Source organism: Chanodichthys erythropterus, chromosome 6, assembly GCF_024489055.1.
Source record: "Chanodichthys erythropterus isolate Z2021 chromosome 6, ASM2448905v1, whole genome shotgun sequence".
NCBI lineage: Eukaryota > Metazoa > Chordata > Actinopteri > Cypriniformes > Xenocyprididae > Chanodichthys > Chanodichthys erythropterus.
The window spans coordinates 32,384,449-32,406,813 of NC_090226.1; the positions used below are offsets into that span (position 1 = coordinate 32,384,449).

General features: G+C 38.6%; 1 protein-coding gene across 9 annotated transcripts in view; it reads left to right on the forward strand.

Annotated features, from left to right (window-relative positions):
• Positions 1–22,365, forward strand: part of ankrd52b (ankyrin repeat domain 52b) — a 39,638-nt gene that overhangs the window by 14,195 nt on the left and 3,078 nt on the right. For 2 of the 9 annotated variants that reach the window (XM_067388660.1, XM_067388662.1), the window contains 15 exons: positions 138–201; positions 303–371; positions 690–830; positions 5,461–5,520; positions 5,612–5,723; positions 6,747–6,818; positions 7,146–7,347; positions 9,564–9,651; positions 9,801–9,918; positions 17,837–18,056; positions 19,286–19,373; positions 19,450–19,533; positions 20,790–20,935; positions 21,063–21,306; positions 21,394–21,485. In XM_067388660.1, the coding sequence (XP_067244761.1) occupies positions 138–201; positions 303–371; positions 690–830; positions 5,461–5,520; positions 5,612–5,723; positions 6,747–6,818; positions 7,146–7,347; positions 9,564–9,651; positions 9,801–9,918; positions 17,837–18,056; positions 19,286–19,373; positions 19,450–19,533; positions 20,790–20,935; positions 21,063–21,306; positions 21,394–21,485 (1,800 nt within the window). Of the gene's footprint in view, positions 1–137; positions 202–302; positions 372–689; positions 831–5,460; positions 5,521–5,611; positions 5,737–6,746; positions 6,819–7,145; positions 7,348–9,563; positions 9,652–9,778; positions 9,919–17,836; positions 18,057–19,285; positions 19,374–19,449; positions 19,534–20,789; positions 20,936–21,062; positions 21,307–21,393; positions 21,486–22,365 lie in introns of those variants that run through there. The other 7 variants (XM_067388661.1, XM_067388663.1, XR_010895353.1 and 4 more) reach the window with 7 other exon arrangements.

A 22,365-nucleotide genomic window follows, 5' to 3' on the forward strand; every position in this document is an offset into this window, starting at 1 on the left:
CATACACATATACAGTGTCTAGTAGGGGACATATGCATTATTAATTTTGCAGATACATTTTGTATCCAAAATCATGTACAATGCATAATGTTTGTCTAGTATTGTATGTTTGTCTAACAAATACTTCCTGTCAGCAGGGTTTGACATAAACACGCTGGACAACCTGGGAAGGACATGTTTGCATATAGCTGCTTCCGGAGGGTATGCTAAATGGTTACTATGAAGTAGTTTGTAAGTTTTATTTTAGTATACACTATTTTGGTATTCATACTTTTTTTTTTTTTCAATTTGTTCACTGACAGAAATGTTGAATGTCTTAAATTGCTGTTGAACAGTGGTGCTGATTTAAGTAAAAAGGACAACTTTGGAAGGTAAAATCTTTATTTGTCAAAAATAATAATTCTGTTATATATTCACATTGTGAATCTTGTGTGCATATTCAGTGGGGTCCATAAGTATGAGACCACTAGGGAAAATTCTCCTGTTAATTATACCATTACAAATTATATTTTGTAATTGCTACATGCACTCAAGTTGCATGTTCAAAACCTGATGATCTCAGCATAGTTTAAGGAAATTACAAAGAGCGTTTATGTACTTAAATACAAATAAGGGAAAATTGTCAATGTCATAAATTTGCTTACAATGTCTCAGTGACCTAGAAAGATTTATCATTTAATCCTTTGCAGGTCTCCATTGCACTATACATCAGTCAATGGCTCATATCTGTGCACAGTGGCTCTGGTGAAAGCTGGAGCAGATGTTAATGAACTGGATCTGAATGGATGCAGTCCACTGCACTATGCAGCTGCTGCCCAAACCTCACATAGGTATAAAACTTGTCACACTGCCAGACCCTTGTATTTTTTCACATTTTGTTATAATGTTGCAGCCTTATGATAAAATGCTTTCATTTTTGTCACATTAATCTACACTCCATACAATTTTGTGAGAGAGCATGTATTTATATGGCATCCAATCAAATTACCTCATCTCTCGCAATCAAAACTGACTACATCCACACAAGCAGCGTGCATATGATAGGTTTCATGCAAATTATGCTGCCTTAGCAAATCACGCTACATTACTGCCGTTCTCAACAATGTACCTTTGTAAAAGTGGCGAATTCAGAATTTACGGGCATGAAGATCAAATGAAGACTTCAGATGCAAAAGCCTCTAAGTACAATCTGAAATTTTCTTCTAAAATGAGCATTTTTATCAAGCTTGTATGTTTATGTTCAGTTATTTCACAATGAAAAGGACACTGATTTAATATAAGAGTTCAACAAACAAAAGGGTCATATTAAGGGATTTAGGGATTTAAGGGATTTAGATTTAGCAACAAAATAGTTCCAACAAATGCCACAGCAGAACTGCAACATGTAGCGATGTTTCATGAATAAATCATGTAAGTCACTGATTCAGTTACCCCACGAAAACAGCCAATTGCTTCCTTACTGAATGAATGACTCGATGACTCACTCAATAAGACAGTGACTTACCGCCACCTACTGGTTCTTCTGGATTTACTTTGTCTCAGTTTCATCTGTTTCTTCATGTAATCATAGACAGATTCAATAATGGTGGTGAGATCAGATCTCAGTGTGGAGCACCGGCTCCTGCATACAAAAATCTCACTGGATTATTACAATTAATGGCAAAATGAATGTTTGAAAATGTAAACTGATATTTCCTACTGACACACTACAGCAAGAGATATAAATAACTGCCTTAAAACCATTCTTTGGGGTGAAAACTCTCTATATATAATGTATATTTCAGTCTGAACATGAACAGCAAATGCAAATAATGCAGCGAGTAGTGAAAACAATTGTGAAAATTATCTTGTGCAACAAAAATGCAAACAGTGCAAATGATTATAAGAAGTAATTACTTGAAACTGAACTCTTGGCTGCATCAGTTATCTCCGTTGGAATCAATTCCACCAGGAAATTGTGTAGAGACGTATGAAAACATACATTTCAATGCCTCATCCGATGTGTACCACTGTTTTATACTTGTTTTTGATGTGTTATGCTTTATCAGAGAGTGCTATGGTGCAAATCTGTTATTTTGTGTTTGTTTTCATGCACGCAAATATGCACGCATGAACGCAACTACTTTCACTTTGAGTTTGTTCAAATTTTCAAAGAAACATGGTAATTGGCGTGCAGTTCTGATCAGGTGCCACATTGTCAGCCACAGCTGCTCCTCTAAGAACTCCCAAACTGTGGATTTCTTACACACATGAGGCCATCTATCACATCTCAGACTATCACATATGCCTCAGACAGAGCCAAGTTGGCCTTCATAATTACTTTTGTCCAGTTGCGCTCAGGACTGGGGTGCTGCTGTCTGGAAGGCTGATGTTGAGTTCTGTGAAAGTTTTCTTGGAGTTCAAGGAGTAGATGAGTAACATCTTTGAATGCTCTTAATTTTAAAAAGGAAGGCTTTTCGAAAGTTGCTGCACTTTGCCAGGGTTAACGGTCTGTAGCTAATTGAATTCAGAATCCTGGTGGCAGCAAATGAAGTCAGTTGTCACGCTAAAGTGGTACCCCCGGTCACAAGCCCATCACTTCTTCCTTTCCACCTAATGTCTATGCCGGACCAGAGCACATGCACCAGCCCAGCTGTAAAACTTCATCAGTCTTCTCAGAGGCACTTCTTCCCCTTTCAATATCCGCTCCTAGTGCATAGCCTTGGACAAGTATTTGGCTGATTCTCTGACAGACAGTGCCATCCGTGCATCTTCCACAGATCCGAGGTTGAAAAAGGTTGGCTTGCATTCCTGCATAGATAATCTGTATCGGCTGTTAGACAATCAACTCTTTGTTGAGGTGGAGAAGAATTTCTTCATGCTCTGTCGTTCCTGGGGAGGGAATTTACTTAGACCCTTCTAAGGTAAGGGCCAACTCTGACTGGCTGACTCCTGGATCCCGCAAAACCCTTCAGCAGTTCTTGGGGTGTGACAATTTTCAGCAATTTTTTTCTTAATTTTAGCCAGCTAGGTGCCCCCTTATACAATTATCCAGAGACTTTTCCATATGAGGCAGTCCCAGTGGGCTCTTTTCTTTGTGTGCTTTGACTTCGTCCATGCTTTCTCAACTTGAGGCACATGGGGGGTGCTCTGAGGATCATTCATTCCTGTGTCTGCATTGCAGAGTCTGCAGAACCTACTGTCCTCCACTCTTAAGACACGTTTACACCACAGGAACTCCCCTCCAGGAACTAGGACTTTGGGTACTCGGTGTGTTTCAACCGCAGGAACCAGGGTCTAAATAAAGTTCCAGGTAAAAATTTTCCCCTCAAAAAGTACCTGCTCGCAAGGTAGTACTTTTTAAAAGGAGGTAGTACTTTTTAAAAGGAGGTAGGACTTAGGTGCTGAACATGCTGATTGAACATTTTATTTCAACCACCATTTTTAAAAGTCTGTTGTGGTGCGTGCAGTAAGAGTTGTTTGCTAACTGGAAAGTTGCCTGTAGTCCTACGTCACCGGACTGCTATGGAAACGCAATCAGCAACAGGTCTGGGGGAAAAAAGTTCCTAGGACAAATTGTTCCGAGTAATTTTAGTGGAAACGAGGGACAAGCAGAATGCTGGCTGCTGTCCATCAGTGACTTTGGTGGCTGACCATGGCTCAGGACATTTGTTGAATTATGGCAGCGTGTTCGGTCTGTTTGCAAAATAAAACCAACAGTTCTCTTTCTGTTGGTTTGCTCCAGCCCTTCCCCATCTACTCCTGTCCTTGGTCCCATATTGCCCTCGTTTTTGTCACTGGGATTATCCCATCCAGTGGGAGTATGGTGATTTTCACTGTGGAAGATCCGTAAACTTCATGCCCTTTCCTAAGCTTCCCCATGTTAAGGGGACTCTGACATGGGGACCCTAATTTGTCTCCAACTTGTGGAGGAAAATTCTGCCATCAGATTGGCGCTAACACCAGCATATGTATGTTTTGAAGCATGTGGCTGGTTTGAGCTGGTTTATGCTGGCCCTTAGTTGGTCATGAGCTGGTTTAAGCTGGTCCTGAGCTGGTTATAAGCTGGAGCTAGTTGCTTACGACCATCACTTGACCAGCTTAAACCAGCTCATGACCAGCTAAGGACCAACTAAGGACCAGTTTAAACCAGCTCAAAACAGCTGCCATTCTTCAAAACATACCTAACCAGCATATGCTGTTTTTTTCAACAGGGTATTTATTCCTGTCCTCTCTATTGTATCTTTGCCAGATTGTTTTTGCTGCCAACATGTTTTCTAGTTGTGTCTTGCCTAGTCCTGTTCAGCTCTGTTCTCATTCTCTGCCCAGCTGCCCTAGTTTTCCTCTGGCTTTGGATGTCTTGCCTGGTTATGGGCCTGTTGCCCAGTCTGTGCACTCAGCTGGTTAACCTGCTTTTTTCTCATCTCTTTTTTTTGTTGTTCAGTAAACACTTTTAAATTGCCCTCTTCTTTTGGGTCCTCAGCTCATTTAATGACAGTTGTAGTAAGTCAGAATAAAAATGTAACAATTACTTTTGTTCTGCAGAATCATCATTACAACCTCACTGCACCATAGTGAATGCTGGGCTCATAAATGTTAAAGAGGCCATATTACGCTCTTTTTCAAAGGGGTCTAATAGAACAGGTTTTCATAGTTGAATGTTCAAAAAACATGTTTTTTATTTTTTTTTTTTTCATATTTGACATTGTAGCAGCTCCTCTCTTCCCAGCCTGTCAATAACGCCCTGGGGTGCTTTTCCCAAAGCAAACTATAGTCGCAAGTTCCGTCGTTACCAATAGAGTTCAATGGGACTTACGACCATGGTTCACCAATTGATGCTTTCAGGAAACGCACCCCTGTTTAGTTGCTGTCTCTGTGAAGCCCCTCCTTCTGAAAAGCACAGTGTTCTCTGATTGGTCAACTGGAAAAGTGTCTTGTGATTGGTCAAGCGCTTCAAACTTGGGAAATGTCCTGCCCCTTACCATAACTGCTAGTTTCTCATACTACTAACTAACTCAACCAGGCTCCGCCCGTTTATTTTGCATATGTCTTGGGCAATTATTTAAATGAGGAATATTGTGACGTGCTTTTTTATCATCATATCAAAAGTGGGATTGAGATTTTCAAATTCAATTCAATTTCAGCATCAGCAACTGTTAAACTCATAAGAGAAATGGAGGCTGAGAAAAAGGATAAACCAGAGCCTGAAAGATGATTCATGTTCCAACAAAACAAAGAGCCTAATTCAAAATGGTTCATGTGAAATAACAATACAATTTGATGAAGCAAAAATTAAAATACTTTCATTATTTACTCACCCTCATGTTGTTTCAAACAAAATGACTTACCCTCTTCTGTCGAACACAAAAGGAAAACTCTTGATGAAAGTATTGGTCAGTACTCAAGATTTCAAGTGTCAATTAATATTTATTTATTCGACTAATTTCAAATATGATTTACCTTCATGTTTTCTCCCAGTAGAGTTGAGCAGAACTGTCCTGACAAACAATCCAGCAGTGATAGTGATGAGGAGGCTCTGTGGTAAAGCATCCTTTGGGATTTGAATCTAAAATGATCGGCTATAAGTAAGCTTAACACTACCTGACCCTTTATGTGTTGTGTGTTCGTACAGGTGTTTGGAGTTTCTTTTGCATAGCGGTGCTGATCCGACGGTGCGTGACAGTAAAGGCTTCAGTCCAGTCCACTACGCAGCTGCCCGTGGCGACAAACACAACCTAAAATTGGTAAATCACAAAGGTTAAGAAAACTAAAAGATTTGCTAATACTCATATCATGTCAAACCTTATATTATGTGAATTATGGGACATGTGAGTAGAATTAGTCTCTTTTTTTAGATTAAGTTTGATGTCTTTACTCCTGCTAATTCTGTGTAGTGGAAAACAACTAAATTATACCCATATCTATCTATCTATCGATCCATCCATCCATCCATCCATCCATTAGGGGTGGGAATTTTTAGTCACCTCATGATCCGATCTAATTCCATTCTGGGAGTCATGATCCGATTCCAAAACGATTCTTGATCTACTTTATTATTATTATTAATAATAATTAATCAATTAGTTTACTGACTTAAAAATCTTAAAATCCTTACATTTACATATGCTTACATAAGTAATTATATATAAATATATATATATATATATATATATATATATATATATATATATATATATATATATATATATATATATATATATTTGTACACATAAGCCATTGAATGGCATTGCATTATATAACAAATAAACTTAGATCATAGTAATAACATGCATTTAGATAATAGATATGAAATTTAATTTCATGCTGACTTTAAAGAAAGCTGCATTTTCAGAACACATTTTCAGGCTAACCATTTCACAAAAAGAAGTTTGTTGGTTAGAAATGATAAAAATATATAAAGCGTTAAAATGTTAAACAAGTATTAAACGAGTATTGTTTCTTTGAATACAAAAAGAATTGAGACATATTGTTGTTGTCAAACCTGAGGAGAAATGACTGGCCAGACTTGGTTTGGCATTGTAAAGTTAGTTCTCAGAACATCTCTATCATCATTTGTATGTTGATGCCACTTTATTTGGCATTTAGTTATCTAATGCATTAACATTCACAAATTGTCAATTACGCATTCAAAAACGTTTTGAGAAACTGTTGTGGTACCTTATTCTCTATGTAGAATAGCCTACAGTGCACTCTTTTATCTCGTATGTCACTTTGAATGAACTATTAATGTATATTTTTTTTATTAGTTAATAGAAATGTCTTTTAAATGTGTGGAAGATCTGGAGACTTGCATTCCTGTGAGCCCTTTACACTTAGCGGTGAGTATTCACTCTCTGTAGTCTTATCTCTTTCCTTCTCTTTCTCTTTCTCTCTCTAATGAAGTCAGTATTGCAATTTGAATGTGAATTGAAGTAGAATTAAAATTAACTGAAATTTATGTAACTACTACAAGTGTATTTGTTTTTTAACTAGAAAGGGACAAACCTTCAGTGTTGGCTAGACAAAGCCTCATTTGAAAGTTGCCATTGTTTAAAAAAAATGATGCCATTGCTTGTTGAATTTCTTTGAATTGTAATCCAATATGAATTGATAGACAATTCTTAAGTTATGAATTTTGCCCAACCCTGGTCAATTGTTTCTGTCAGGCATATAACGGTCACACTGAAGCTCTTCAGGTGCTCTCCGAAACACTAGTTAATGTGAACTTGGAAGATTCCAGGGGTCATACGGCTCTGTATATGGCTGCTCTGAGAGGTCACGGCCCCTGTGTGGAGCTGCTGCTGCTTCAGGGAGCCTCGTATGCCATCAGGGAGCACATCCACAGGTGGACACCCCTACATGCTTCAGGTGTGTATGGATATTAACTTGTGAAGGAAAAAATAAGTTTGTGAAACTGTAATGATTATGAAAAGTTAAGTCAGTAAAGTCAGTACACTTACAGTATATTGCTCAGTATAGTAACTTTTTTTTCGGAGGGGGGGGGGGTATGAATGTTAAGGAATCATTCCATTTTATCATTTTGAAACATTATGGGAGTTACATTTGAATGTTCTTTAATCATTCTGAAACAAGTAGTAACATTTAAAAAAAGTTAAAGGTAGAATGTGTTTTAAAAAGATGTAATATAAGTCTAAGGTGTCCCCTGAATGTGCCTGTGAAGTTTCAGCTCAAAATACCCCATAGATTTTTTTTTTATTCATTTTTTTAACTGCCTATTTTGGGGCATCATTAAACATGCGCCGATTCAGGCTGCGGCCCCTTTAAATCCTCAACCCCAACACCCCCCCCCCCCCCGAGTTTGCGACTGCCTTAAACAGCATAAACAAAGTTCCCACAGCTAATATAACCCTCAAAATAGATCTTTACACAGTTTTCGTCATTGCGTAAGTATGGTATTTATTTGGATGTTTACATTTGATTCTGAATGAGTTTGATGGTGCTCCATGGCTAAAGCTAACATTACACACTGTTGGAGAGATTTATGTTTAAGTTGTGTTTATGAATTATGCAGACTACAAGTGTTTAAAAAATGAAAATAACGACAGTCTTGTCTCCGTGAATACAGTAAGAAACGATGGTAACTTTAACCACATTTAACAGTACATTAGGAACATACTAACGAAACATTTAGAAAGACAATTTACAAATATCACTAAAAATATCATGATATCATGGATCATGTCAGTTATTATTGCTCCATCTGCCATTTTTCGCTTTTGTTCTTGCTTGCTTACCTAGTCTGATGATTCAGCTGTGCACAGATCCAGACGTTAATACTGGCTGCCCTTGTGTAATGCCTTGAACATGGGCTGGCATATGCAAATATTGGGGGGCGTACATATTAATGATCCCGACTGTTATGTAACAGTCTGTGTTATGTTGAGATTCGCCTGTTCTTCGGAGGTCTTTTAAACAAATGAGATTTATATAAGAAGCAGGAAACAATGGAGTTTGAGACTCACTGTATGTCATTTCCATGTACTGAACTCTTGTTATTCAACTATGCCGAGGTAAATTCAAATTTTAATTCTAGGGCACCTTTAAACATCCAACTGAAACATTTCCGAAAAAATGTTCCATGAATGATGTATAAATAACTTTTTTGAGCTAACGATTTGAGAACATTATTAAAGACCAAATAACTGAACGAATAATCTATAATGAATAATGGAATAATGTTTGTTCATAACTTTGAGTTGTGAAGTTAAAGGAACACTCCATTTTTTTTTTCCAACTCCCCTAGAGTTAAAGAGTTGAGTTTTACCGTTTTCGAATCCATTCAGCCGATCTCCGGGTCTTGCGGTACCACTTTTAGCATAGCTTAGCATAGTTCATTGAATCTGATTAGACCGTTAGCATCTCGCTCAAAAATGACCAAAGAGTTTAAATAGTTTTCCTATTTAAAACTTGACTCTTCTGTAGTTACATTGTGTACTAAGACCAATGGAAAATGAAAACTTGTGATTTTCTAGGCCGATATGGCTAGGAACTATACTCTCATTCAGGCGTAATAATCAAGGAACTTTGCTGCCGTACCATGAGTGCTGCAGGCGCAATTATATACGGCAGCGCCTCTCACAAATGTCTCCATGATTGCAAGGCACGCTCCCTGTGCAAACAGGGTCACAGCCGCTGCGTAATATCATTGCGCCTGCTGCACCCATGGTACGGCAGCAAAGTTCGGAGATGCTAACGGTCTAATCAGATTCAATGAACTATGCTAAGCTATGCTAAAAATGGTACCGCCAGACCCGGAGATCGACTGAATGGATTAGAAAACGGTAAAACTCAACTGTTTAACTCTAGGGGAGTTGGAAAATGAGCCTATTTAAAAAAAAAAGTGGAGTGTTCCTTTAAGTTAAGTTCTGCGCACATTCCCTGTTAGATCGAAGCTAGTTTTCAAAACATTGTTTTACTGATTTTGGTTGTGACAGACAAGTTGTCAAGTGTTTGGTTTGTTAAAGGTCATTTAGGCCTTAAATAATTGCTTTTGTGGGATGGTTTGAACTATAAATTTGTACAAAAACATGAACTAGATTTAATCTATTAATTTATTCTCCTAGCTGCCAATGGTCAAACTGACTCCCTGCTCATGCTGTTGAAAAGAGCTGAAAAAAATGACATAATTGACCTCATGGACGTACATGGACAGTAAGTGCAATTTCAACATTCATTTCAATGATATAGCTTGACATAGCTTAGACACATTAATATGTTGTATTGTTTCCCTCCCATCTTTCTCTTTCTCTCTCTGTTTCCTTTTTTGCATTGTTTGAAGTATTGCTATCTGGTATCTGTAGGACTCCATTGATGTTGGCTACACTGGGCGGTCACATTGACTGTGTCCACATGCTGCTTGAGAGAGGAAGTAAACCGGACACTGGAGACAGAAGAAGCCGTACTGCGTTACATCGCGCAGTAAGTTTATGTACTGTATGTATGTATGCATTTGTTTGGTTTGTGGATCTGAATATTTACACAGTATTGTGCTGGAATTTGGAAATATAATTTAAAGAGGCCGTTTGACTTTTTATAAAGTCTTGATTTTGGGCTCTACTAGAACAGGTTTTCATGCTTGAATGTTCAAAAACACATTATTTTTCCCATATTTGACATTGTTGCAGCTCCTGTCTTCCCAGTTTGTCAGTAACGCTTTGGGATGCAATTCCCAAAAGCATTGTTAGCGAACTTTGATTGCAAGTTCTATCGTTATCAGCACAATTCAACGAGTCTGTGTTTCCTGAAACCATAGCTCCAGCGAACATTCGCAAACATCATCGTTTGCACAACGTGGATTTAATCAATCCTTATCTCAACCAAAATAAGCAAGCTGATATTCATTTCAGTCTATGGGCCCTATTTTAACGATCTAAACGCAAAGTGTAAAGCGCACGGCGCAGGTGCACTCAGGGCGTGTCCAAATCCACTTTTGCTATTTTAACGACGGAAAAGCGGTCCGTGTGCCGGGGCATATTTTTGAAATGGGATGTCCCTATTCTCTTAATGAGTAATGGGCGTAACGTTCAATAAACCAATCAGAGTGTCATCTCCCATTCCCTTTAAGAGCGAGATGTGCTCGCTCCATGGCGGATTGCTATTTACATGCCGGAATTTGTTGGTGGAAAAGCGAAGAAAGCGATCTGCTCGTGCATGAAGTTAAAGCGGGTTTGCAAATGCAGGCTTTCAAATAGCTCTGCACGATGAGTCAGTTAATATATATGTGTGTGTATTGGCACGATTGTTCAATTAATTAGCCAGTTTCGTTCATCATTATAAGTAGTAATAGGCTGAATTGAAAATAGGTAGCCTAATTCTAATACACGCAATGTCTATTCATCATTACATTTTTATATTTATGTAGCCTACACAATAATATTCTTTTACACTGTAATCCTTTTGTTTTTAATATTTGGCATGTTTGTGTGATGCGCATCCCTGTGTGTAATAAGCAAAGTCAACACACACTGTGGACGCGCCCAGAGGTGCAGTTTCTACCAACGCGCGCTAACAAAAAAATATTGCGCCATTGACTTTAGAGTTTAGACCAGGTTTGAGTTGGTCTTTTCAGCTCCTTAAAATAGCAATGCGCCGGCAATGCCCCTGAACACACCTCTTTTTTAGACCAGCACGCCCATGGGCGCACTAACTGGCGCAAATGCATTTACTAATTTAAGGACGTGGCGCTGAACGGGAAAACGCGAACGGCGCCGGACGCAAACTAGCAAACACACTGAATTAGTCCTCTGATGTCATGTCTGTAATTTATAGCAAAGATCTGGCATTTATTCGATCTCAAACTGATTCATTAAAATAAGTTATTACTTCACCACCTGCATGACATCATTAACCAGTGTGGTACAAATTTGCAACAACTGGAAACAGTCGTGACTAGCTAGTTGATTTCTTCGACAATGCATCGTACTATGGTTAGGCAGCAAGCGACATCATTGTATGGGAAACGCACCCCTGTTTAGTTCCCATTTCTATGTAGCCCCTCCTTCTGAAAAGCACCATGTGCTCTGATTGGTCGGTTTGATCAGTGTGTTGTGATTGGTCAACCACCTCGAGCGTGTTTGGGAAATGTCCCGCCCCTTACCATAACCTTGAGTTTCAACACACTGCTAACTAACTAAGCCCCGCCCCTTTATTTTGCGTATGCATTGGGCGGGAATTATTTAAATGAGGAATATTATGACATGTTCATTCCTGGAAGAAAACTCAAGACTACAATGGAGGCGTTTCAGGGAGTTCAGAAACACTGACACTGATATGGAGAAGAAATCCCACTGGAGGGACTTTGTAACTTCACAGAGCTTTTTCATGATCAAACAGCAACATTACACACTAAAGAGAGATGAAATGTTAAATAGGTCTTCTTTAAGGAGTTTTGGCAGTGCACCCGGTTCTGCAAAAGTGCATCGTATTTCTTGGTCTTTACACAGCCCTACAAACCTATCATTGCACATAACTAATCCTATTCCATTTTAACAGCTCTTCTATGTTTCACATTTGGCAACAGACATTGCAGTTTGAAATCATCTCCGAACTTAGCTTAGTGGGACACTTGGGCTTAAATGTGGTGAAGACGTCAGCAGATCTAAGCTCTATAGTGAGGACGGTTCAACACATGTGGCCTAATTATAGTAGTCATTGGCCGTGAAAAGGAATGAAGGGGGGTTTTGGGAAAAGGGTTTTGCCCTTTACACCTGCATTTTCTGTGATCGGATCTTGAGATTCTCATAGTAAGTGACCGGCAAATGCACTGTGAACAGATCACTTAAAGCTCTCTTGGAGGTGGTCTGAGTCAGTGCATTTAATCAAGGTATAATTGCAATGCCTTTTCATTTTACAGTTTCAGCTGTGAACGTAATATTTAATGAGGTGTTATTCTGCTAATGTGATGGAGAACAGACACAGTGTTTCTGCAGTTTACACACCTGCTTAAATCCACAAGATACAATTAATTATCAAATTATTTCACTAGTTAAGTTTCAATTGGAATTTCTCATTTCTCTTTCCACACAACTTTTTGAATGCATAAATATATCAGAACAAGAAAAAATTCTTTGTTCCACTAAAATGTGTTTTGCCTTGTTGCTTGTATTCACAGCTCACACGTTCCTGACTGTATCTGTTGTTTGCATCACATGACTATTAATCAATCTACACAACGAACAGGTAGTTTGTTGCAATAGGCTGTGTAACCTACAGTACCAAACAGGTGACTTCGATTAAATCAGGATCACTTTTTTTCACAATGTGTGACATTTGACACATGCCAAAGTGGGACGATGACCCTACTGGTTCCACGACCTATTATAGCAGTGCTTTTTCTACTTTGTAACTACTGACTGGACTGAAGACAAAAATAGGGCTACTGAACTCTGTAAATAGACTGGCTCTACAAGCCATTTCACATTCTGTTATGACAGCTGAAACATTCATTCATATCCAGTGTGTGATTAAGATTTGCTTTGCCTACTGTCATAATGGATCAGTAAACCAGTAAACCATCTCGCTTTTAAATGCCAAATTGTGCATCGACTTAAACATACTCCAGAATAGGCCTGCACGATTCTGGGAAAAATATTAATCACGATTTTTTAGCTTAGAATTGATATCACGATTCTCTACAACGATTTTTTTTCTCATGAAATGTAATGTTTATAGCACACATGAACCATGACAAAACAAAACAAATTGGAAGTAACGTACCAAAAATATTTGTTTTGGCACCTATAGAACATTGCACATCACCACAAGCCTGTAAACATAGAGGCTTCAATGAATAGAACTACCGCGCTCGCTCGACGAGTGAAACACGAGACTAGCGTTCACACCAAACGCGAATAGAGAGTCAAATTCGCGTCTACCGCGTCTAGTTTGCCACTTGAACATTTTGAATGCATTCGCGCGTCTAGAGCGAAATAGACGCGCGTAAAAAACAAGCGTTTGAAGCGAAATTGACACGCGTCCGAGGCGAAATCCGCTTCTTGTGTGAGGGGCAACTGCTAGGCGGTTGTCTGTTTGCAAGATGGCTGATGTTGATCGTGCGTTCATCGAGAGAGCCACCGCTTTGTATTTGCTCTGGAGAGCAGAACAGCGGCGTAGGGGTCAGCGTCGCGGGAAGGCTGCGGGTCGATAAACTTGTACGTGACTCAAAAGTGAAATGTGTATTTACAACTTACCAGGTAGCCCAATCTCCTCACCGACACTCTTCCAAGCGAGCTCCTTTTTATTCCTGTCTGAAGTATGAACTTGTGTCATAAATCTCTGGCTGACGCGCGAATGAGGCGAATTCGCGTCTTCCGCGCCGTGAGACCTCCAGACGCGCGTAAACGCGTCTTTACATTGACTTAACATTGAAATCATTCGCGCCAGACGCTCTATTCGCGTTTGGTGTGAACAGGCGCTTTGTCGTTGGCTGAGGGTGAAGCCCTGTGAGAGCGGTCCTTTCAAAATAAAGGCTGATTTTTTATTTTTTTTAAATCGAAGTCATTTAAAAATTAAATCGTGAACAGGGTGAATCGAGATCGCGATTTTATAACGATTTATCGTGCAGGCCTACTCCAGAATATCCATAATTTTTGTACACCACCCAAAAAATACTGTCTTTTCATAATGAGGCAGCACAATTGCTGTTGGCAAAGTGTTTGTTTATAATGCTGTGGTAGAAACGTATTGATTACTCTGGTTTCCATAGTAGGAAATGAGATGCTGCGTCCCTATGGCTATGTTGTTCTGCAGGTAAATGTGGCCCAAATCTGTTTTTTTTTTTTTTTTTTTGCCCACATGTGACTCACGTCCTGATATTGCTGAGTTAGATGCGTTCCTGGGTCAATATATTTTGTTGATCCTGGAACAACATTCTAGTCTGAAAATTTAGTCTTAACCCAATTCCTACCCCTAAACCTAACCCTACCCATAAGTTATCCCAAAAATCAGAGGGAAATGATAGATGAATAACACTGATGTAGAAGCACCAATTCATGATTTTAAAGGTGCCCTAGAATTAAAAATTGAATTTATATTGGCATAGTTAAATAACAAGAGTTCAGTACATGGAAATGACATACAGTGAGTCTCAAACTCCATTGTTTCCTCCTTCTTATATAAATCGTATTTGTTTAAACGACCTCAGAAGAACAGGCGAATCTCAACATAACACCAACTGTTACGTAACAGTCGGGATCATTAATATGTACGCCCCCAATATTTGCATATGCCAGCCCATGTTCCCAACATTATGAAAGGCATTACACAAGGGCACAGCTGAATCAACAGACTTTATACAGGAAAGCAATCAAGGACAACAGTGAAAAATGGCAGATGGAGCAATAATAACTGACATGATCCATGATAACATAATATTTTTAGTGATATTTGTAAAGTGTCTTTTTAAATGTTTCGTTAGCATGTTGCTAATGTACTGTTAAATGTGGTTAAAGTTACCATCGTTTATTACTGTATTCACGGAGACAAGAGCCGTTGCTATTTTCATTTTTAAACACTTGCAGTCTGTATAATGCATAAACATAACTTAAACATAAATCTCTCCAACGGTGTGTAATGTTAGCTTTAGCCACAGAGCACAGCCTCAAACTCATTCAGAATCAAATGTAAACATCCAAATAAATACTATACTCACAGGAATCGATGCATGCATGCAGTATGCATGATGAACACTTTGTAAAGATCCATTTTAAGGGTTATATTAGCTGTGTAAACTTTGTTTATGCACTGTTTAAGGCAAGCGCGAGCTCCGGGGGCGGAGAGCGCGAGCATTTAAAGGGGCCGCAACATGAATCGGCATTTCTATTTATGCCCCAAAATAGGCAGTTAAAAAAATCAATTAAAAAAAATCTATGGGGTATTTTGAGCTGAAACTTCACAGACACATTCAGGGGACACCTTAGACTTATATTACATCTTGTAAAAAAACGTTCGATAGCACCTTTAAGCCTAAACTTGACATAATCTGTAAACTTGTCCCTCAAATCTGATTTCAAATCTGGTTGATTTAAATGTTGTTCCAGGATCAACAAAAATGTTGACCCAGGAACATGTTGAACTCAGCAAAATCAGGTTCTGCCACATGGCGACGCATATCTTGTTTTCCCCATGACAGTATGAACAGTACAAACCACATGGAATCTGTTCTTTTCAATTCCGGTTTGTGCCATATGTGATACTAAATACAATACTGGTCAGATGATTTGTAATGCGACCGCAGTGTGAACAGTCGAAATTCATGTGATTTTTACATCGATTCTGCGCTCATGAGAGTCTATTCAAAGATTTGACATACCCAACGTTATCAAGACAGCTGCGAAAGGTAGTCAGGAGAAGGGCAGTGATGTGTCAGAACTCGTAAGTATTACAGAGACAGCTCTATAATACAAGCAAAACATAAATGATCATTTCATAAAAATGTCACTTGTCACATCTTTATTTTTAATATTGCCTGCGCAGAATTTTGCTGGCTTCCACGGCAGATTACACTATATATAAATGCGTAATCGCTTACTTGCGTAATGCCCTCCGTGTTTACTTGTGTATGACAGCACGCTCTCTGTTGCCAACTCCACGATTTTCCAACAGAATTGTGTTACTTTTTCATTGTTGCCGTGGGTTGTTTTGCAACTCTGTGTGTTGAAGCGACCACACTAACGTGATATTTAACCCCCGGAACGCGATTTTTACCAGGAGACCCCACGGAACACGTTTGGGCTATTTTTTGAGAAGCATTTTGTGGTTAAAAACCTAGCAACCCTGTTTGTATCATTCTTTTACACATACAGATCAGTTCAGAACCATGATCTGTTCACACTGGAAATCTGATATTAGCCACATTTAAAACTACAATGTGAACAGCTATACAAAAAAATCTGAATTAGATAAGAGCAGAGAGAGCAGCAATATGTTGGTTCTGTTCTGTTTACCCTAAGGGGGGTTCCATTAGGGTAAACAGAACAGAACCAACATATGCAGATGTCATTAAGGTCAATAATTTAACATGTACACATATTTTAAGAATTAGTTTGATTCAGGGGAATCATAAGGCCAATCCTGACTGAAGAGAGGAGGAGCTTGGGATGGAGGAGGGTAATTAGCTCTTGAGAAATGCGATAGCTGCTGATAATACTGAAGAGCTTATATATAAATGCTGTGATAGGTGTCGTATTCCTATAGGTAGACGTGAGTCACCTGGGAGTCAGCTGATGCGAGCTTGACTGACGTCAACTGCCAGAACTGGCATTAGTTAATTTAACTGGAAGAACGTTTGTTCATAACTTTGCCAGAACATTCTGGGAAAATTCCCTGAGGGCCAAAATTCTGCAGAACAGACTCCTGCCTCGACCTGCTCTGAACTAGATCAGGTGTGAAACTACAGACATGAGCAGAAGTCAGTCACGCTTGCATTGTGTCTTCACAGAGGCAACTGCTGTGTGTCGGCATGAAGCAGAAGTTGTGATAGTACTTTCCTTCCTATTGTACAAGTGAAACGGCTTCTAGAACAGGACTTTTTGGAAAGTGTTATGTTGGGCGGGACTTGATTTTGTCCATGGGGAATTGATTGGATGGTTCACTAACCCAGAATGCATGTGGTTAATGAGTGGACAGCTGTCACTGAGTGTTGTGTTACATTTTGGTCCACAATTGGGGGTGATAGGGTCATATTTTATCTATTTACTGTGTGTGTGCACACACGTTTTTGTGATTTATGAGGATACAAATTTGTATAATGACATGGGTATTACACTGGTATTACAACGTAAACATGAAATATGAGGACATTTCATAAGTCCTAATATTTAAAATAGCTTTAAAACAAACTAAACAATGTTTTATTAAAAATGTAAAAATACAGACAGTTTTCTGTGATGGGTTGGTTAGGGTAGGGGTATAGTGTATGGCAGTATAAAAACCATTACGCCTATGGAGAGTCCTCACTGAGATAGCAAAACAAACCTGTGTGAAAATGACTGTTTTTCATCATCAAATTACATCAGCATTGTGTTGACCAAATGTTCATAATGGGTGAAGTGCTCTGTTTAGATGGCTGATCAGATAACTTTTGCATTCATTATGGGTTTCTTCTGGTACTACACTGAAAAAAATGTTTTTAAAGTAGTCTGACACTATTTTCAAACAATTATTTTCATAAACAATTACAAAAATTTCATTAAATTCAACATTTTATGTAAAAAAAAAAACCTGAAACATTTTTTATAGTGTAGTACAAAATGAAAGATAAGAACACCAAAAGCTCTTGAAAACGATTATGCAGTGTCAGTAAAGCAAACTGAATTTCAGTCTCCTCTGTGTATTTCAGGCAGTAGTTGGTAATGAAGAGTGTGTCTCAGCTTTGCTGGTGCATGGAGCCTTCGCTCTGTGCCGGGATGTTCATGGCAGAAGCCCTTTGCATTTGGCTTCCTCTTGTGGTCATGCAGGACTATTACGGCCCTTACTTGATGCAGCATCACTTTCAGACCCGCTCGACTCTCTGCTAGACTACAGTGCCTACACACCTACTCACTGGGCTGCTTACCATGGTAAGATCTCATTCTACAACCTTTAATGAATGCTAGACCAATGGAGGAACATCAATGAGACATATCAATGAATAACAAATCTCTCATTTGCTGCCTAAAATTATAGGGTTAGTTCACCCAAAAATAAAAAAATTCTGTCATTAATTACTGAAGATCTTTTTGATGAAATCGGACAGCTTTCTGTCCCTACGACACTTTGATGCTTAAAAAAGTTCATAAAGAGATCAGAAAACGAATCCGTATGAATCACTTTATATCACTCAAATCACTTTATATGATGAACAGATTGAAATTTGGCTTTTATTTACATATAACATTGATCAGCAAACATAAACAGAAGCTCAACCGAACCCGATCGACGTACAAGAACAAACCTCGTGGAAGCTCAAACACTCGGAAGCTCGTAACACGCAAAAATGAACCTCATTCATTCTCGCGGAAGCTCAAATGTGATGCGTAACACGAGAATGAACCTCATTGGTTCTGAAACATCAAGCGAACATGCTTGAGCTTCCATTTGTTTACCACAAATGATGTGTGTTTATGAATGTTTTTATGTGAATGAAAGCCAAAAAAAGTGATAAAAAGTAAGAAAATTTGGATTAAACAACTCGATTCATATGGATTCATTTTACGATCGCTGTATGAACTTTTGAAGCGTCAAAGTCGCAGTTGCGTAGGTGTTTATGGAGGGGAAGAAACTCAGGTTTCTTAAAAAAGATCTTCATTTGTGTTCCAAAGATTAACAAAAGTCTTATGGGTTTGAAACGACATGAGGTTGAGTAATTAATGACAGAATTTTCATTTTTGGGTGAACTAACCCTTTAAAGTCGTCATGAAATGAAAGTTGCGATAAACTTTCTTCCCTTTTGTGACGTATATCCAAGTGAAACAGCTTCTGGAACAAGAACAAATGTTGGGCGGGGCTTGATTTTGATTGGATGATTGTGGTTTGCTATTGGTGGATCTCATGTGAGTGACAGGTTGCCCCGCCCTCGTCATTAGAGAAGAGATGTCGCTGTAAGACTGATAGGAAGTTATTTTTACTAAAGATTATGAGGCACATGAATGAGAAAAAAATTATGATGTGCATGGATACATCTTTTATAATAAATACCGCAATATTCCATAAAAAACAAGAATTGTCAATTTTGATTTCATGTTGATTTTAAAGAAAACTTTGGCCATGACAAAAGGCATGTAAAAGTTTTGTTTGTTTATTTATTAAGGGCACAATGACTGTCTCGAAGTTTTACTTGAATATAGACCATCAAGCTTCCAGGAAGGAAATACCTTTACACCACTGCACTGTGCACTGTGAGTGAACCTCATCTGTCCATCTAGTGTTTCTGTACAAACACACATTTCTCATTACATTTTTCTTTCTCCACAGAATTACTGGTCATGATGGTGCTGCTCAACTGCTTGTTGAAACTATGGGAGCAAAGATCGTGAACCTCAGAGATGCCAAAGGAAGGTGTGTATGTCTGCCGTCCACTTAAAAAAATATTTTCCCCAATAGAGGGTATGCATCAACGTCACTTTCCCGCCGAAAGCGCGCTCCCTCAGCTGGACTGAGTGGCAAAAGAACCTGCTGCGTAACTGGATTAATAGGAGAAATGGCGAAAACGCAAGTAAAACTAATGAATTACCCTAAAGATTGGACTCGAAAGTGTTTCTTACAACTTGTCAAATAAACCTAATCCATGGATATTGACATGCAGCCAGGAGTCGTGTTTCCTGACATTTATATGTGCCTGATTTGACGCAGGGGAAATACATAAAGCTAATCTGGCTGTGAATATTTTATATAACTACAATATTGGTAGGTTTAAATCTGCTTTATCAATGTTATGTCATCATATTGTCCAGCCCTTAAACATATATAGTTTTATAGTATAGTTTTTGACGGTGTTGTTTATTTAAAAACACCCAATTATGCAGAATATAAGATGGAAAATATTTAATTGGTGAGTCGTCAACATAATATATAACAATACAAATAAGGTATGGTTTTACCTCAAAATCCAACAATTCGACACAAAATGATAAATGCAAATCCATGTTTCTCTGCTGGAGTCGAGCTGTTTCTGTGAATTACAGTGATCCATTTGCTTCTTTTTCTGTTGCTTCCTCTAGTTTTTAAATATATACCTCAGGGTTTGTGTCAAAGCTATTTGTACAGTCAGCCGCAAAGCTCTTTCCCATTTTGAATGTGTTTTGTGTGTTTTTCGCGACACTCGCGCTCTTTTGCCACTCAGCGTGCGTGACCGCAGTCCTAACGGTCGACGGTGACGTCACGTGCATACCCTCTATATAGTTAGAGAACAAAACATAGAAACTTGAATGGCTTACAGTAGGTCACCAGCCACTTAAAACCGATGCCATCGCTACTGTTCGTATCACTGTGTATCAAGAGCTGAGGAAAAGCTGAGATTCAGATATGATAATGAGCGTTTGGTTTCTGACATGTGCTGTAAACAGTTGACCAATCACAACAGACATCAGAGCAGTGCAGCTTTCAGAAAGGCGGGGTTTAGAGAGACCGAATCCTTGATCGAACCGTTTCAGACACTGAGAGAAAAGAGCTGAAGCTGCAGTGGATATTATGAGAAAATTAAAGTGTTTTTTGACCTTAAATGCATGTAAACCTGTTGTAGGAGACTCCAAAACAATATTAGGAACCTGTATAATAGTGGTACTTGAGAATTTTCAATTGTATTTTGTTTACAGGACTCCTCTACATGCATCTGCATATGTAGGAAATATGGCAGCGCTGCAGTTGGCTTTGACCTGCGGTTCAGATGTAAACTCAGTTGATTGCACAGGACGCTCTGCATTAATGATTGCTGCTGAAAATGGCCATACTTCTGCTGTCGGTTTGTGTTGTTTTTATTGTCTAGTGCTTTGTATTAACTTGTGTAGAGTGTTTGTGTGTTCCATTGATTTTAAAAGATGTATTATCTTTAGTAGTCTTGTTGATCTGCAGTCTTTATTTGGTTCTAGACGCCTTGCTTCATCAGGCCAGAGCGGACCTCTCACTGCTGGACATCAACAGGAACTCAGCACTTCACATGGCCTGTAGAAGAGTAATGTACCCCAGCACACAACATGTTCTGTGTGGCGAGTTTCCGTTTTCAATGATCTTCACATGTTTAACTCAACAGGGTCATGAAATGTGTGCTCTTCTCATTCTGGCTGAGATTGACGACCCCTCGCTCATCAATGCCACAAATAGCACCCTTCAAACGTGAGCATTCCCATATTATAAGTGCATGTGTGTGTTGTTTATTTGGTTATTTTCACAATTGAAGTCTTTCTATCTACATACCGTTAGGCCTCTGCATATTGCAGCAAGAAATGGTCTTGCCACAGTGGTTGAGGTGCTGCTCACTCGAGGTGCGGCGGTTTTGGCCGTAGATCAAGATGGTGAGTTTCCCCATGGTCATCGCATTGCCAAGCTTGAGCCAACAGAATTAACTTCACCAACAGTCATTCGTTTTGACCGATAGATTTAGTGTTTGAAAAGACTGTAGTTGCTCACCAATCACTAGTTTAACAAGTGCTCCTCAAAATTGGTGGACAAAAATTACCATTTTTTTTATTGTTATTATTTTAGTGAAATGAATGTACTATATTTTAGTTAGATAATGTTTTTATTTAATATTTTGTATTTATGACACTAGGTTATATTTGTGCATTTGTAATTCATTCATCCCTTTTTGAACGAATGAAATTTCCAACTTAAACTGTAAATCTTGAATGCTGTGGAGCACAGACTTCAGTTTGGTCTCTTTTTAAAGATGACACTTGGCAGATTATTGTTAAAGTTAACTTAAAAAAAAGTTATTATGAAAAATGCACAAAAATGCTATTGTCAAATTTAACATTGAAATATATTTTTTCCAAAAAACATTTTACTCTTGAACTGCAAACAAAACCAAAGCCTTTAATCTTAACAAGTTGTGTTCCAAAATTGAGCTTGATATCTCAAAAAATGAGCTTTCAGTAAGATTTTGTTTTGGCGCAGTACCAAAAGTGTCCACTAGATGAAATTCATTTCCCATTAATTTCCAATGCGCTCATTTTTTACGTCGAGGATCATAAGTGTGACTTGTTTTCAGGACCATTTAACCTTTTTGAATCATGATTTTTTACACTGATGGTGCGAGGACCCTATTGGAATTGCTCGGTCAATTATTTTTCTTCTCTGAAATGAATCGCATTTTTGAGAGCCTGAACATGCTCGAAAACTCATGAAACTTTGCACACGCATCAGAAGTGGTGAAAATGTACATCTGATATGGGT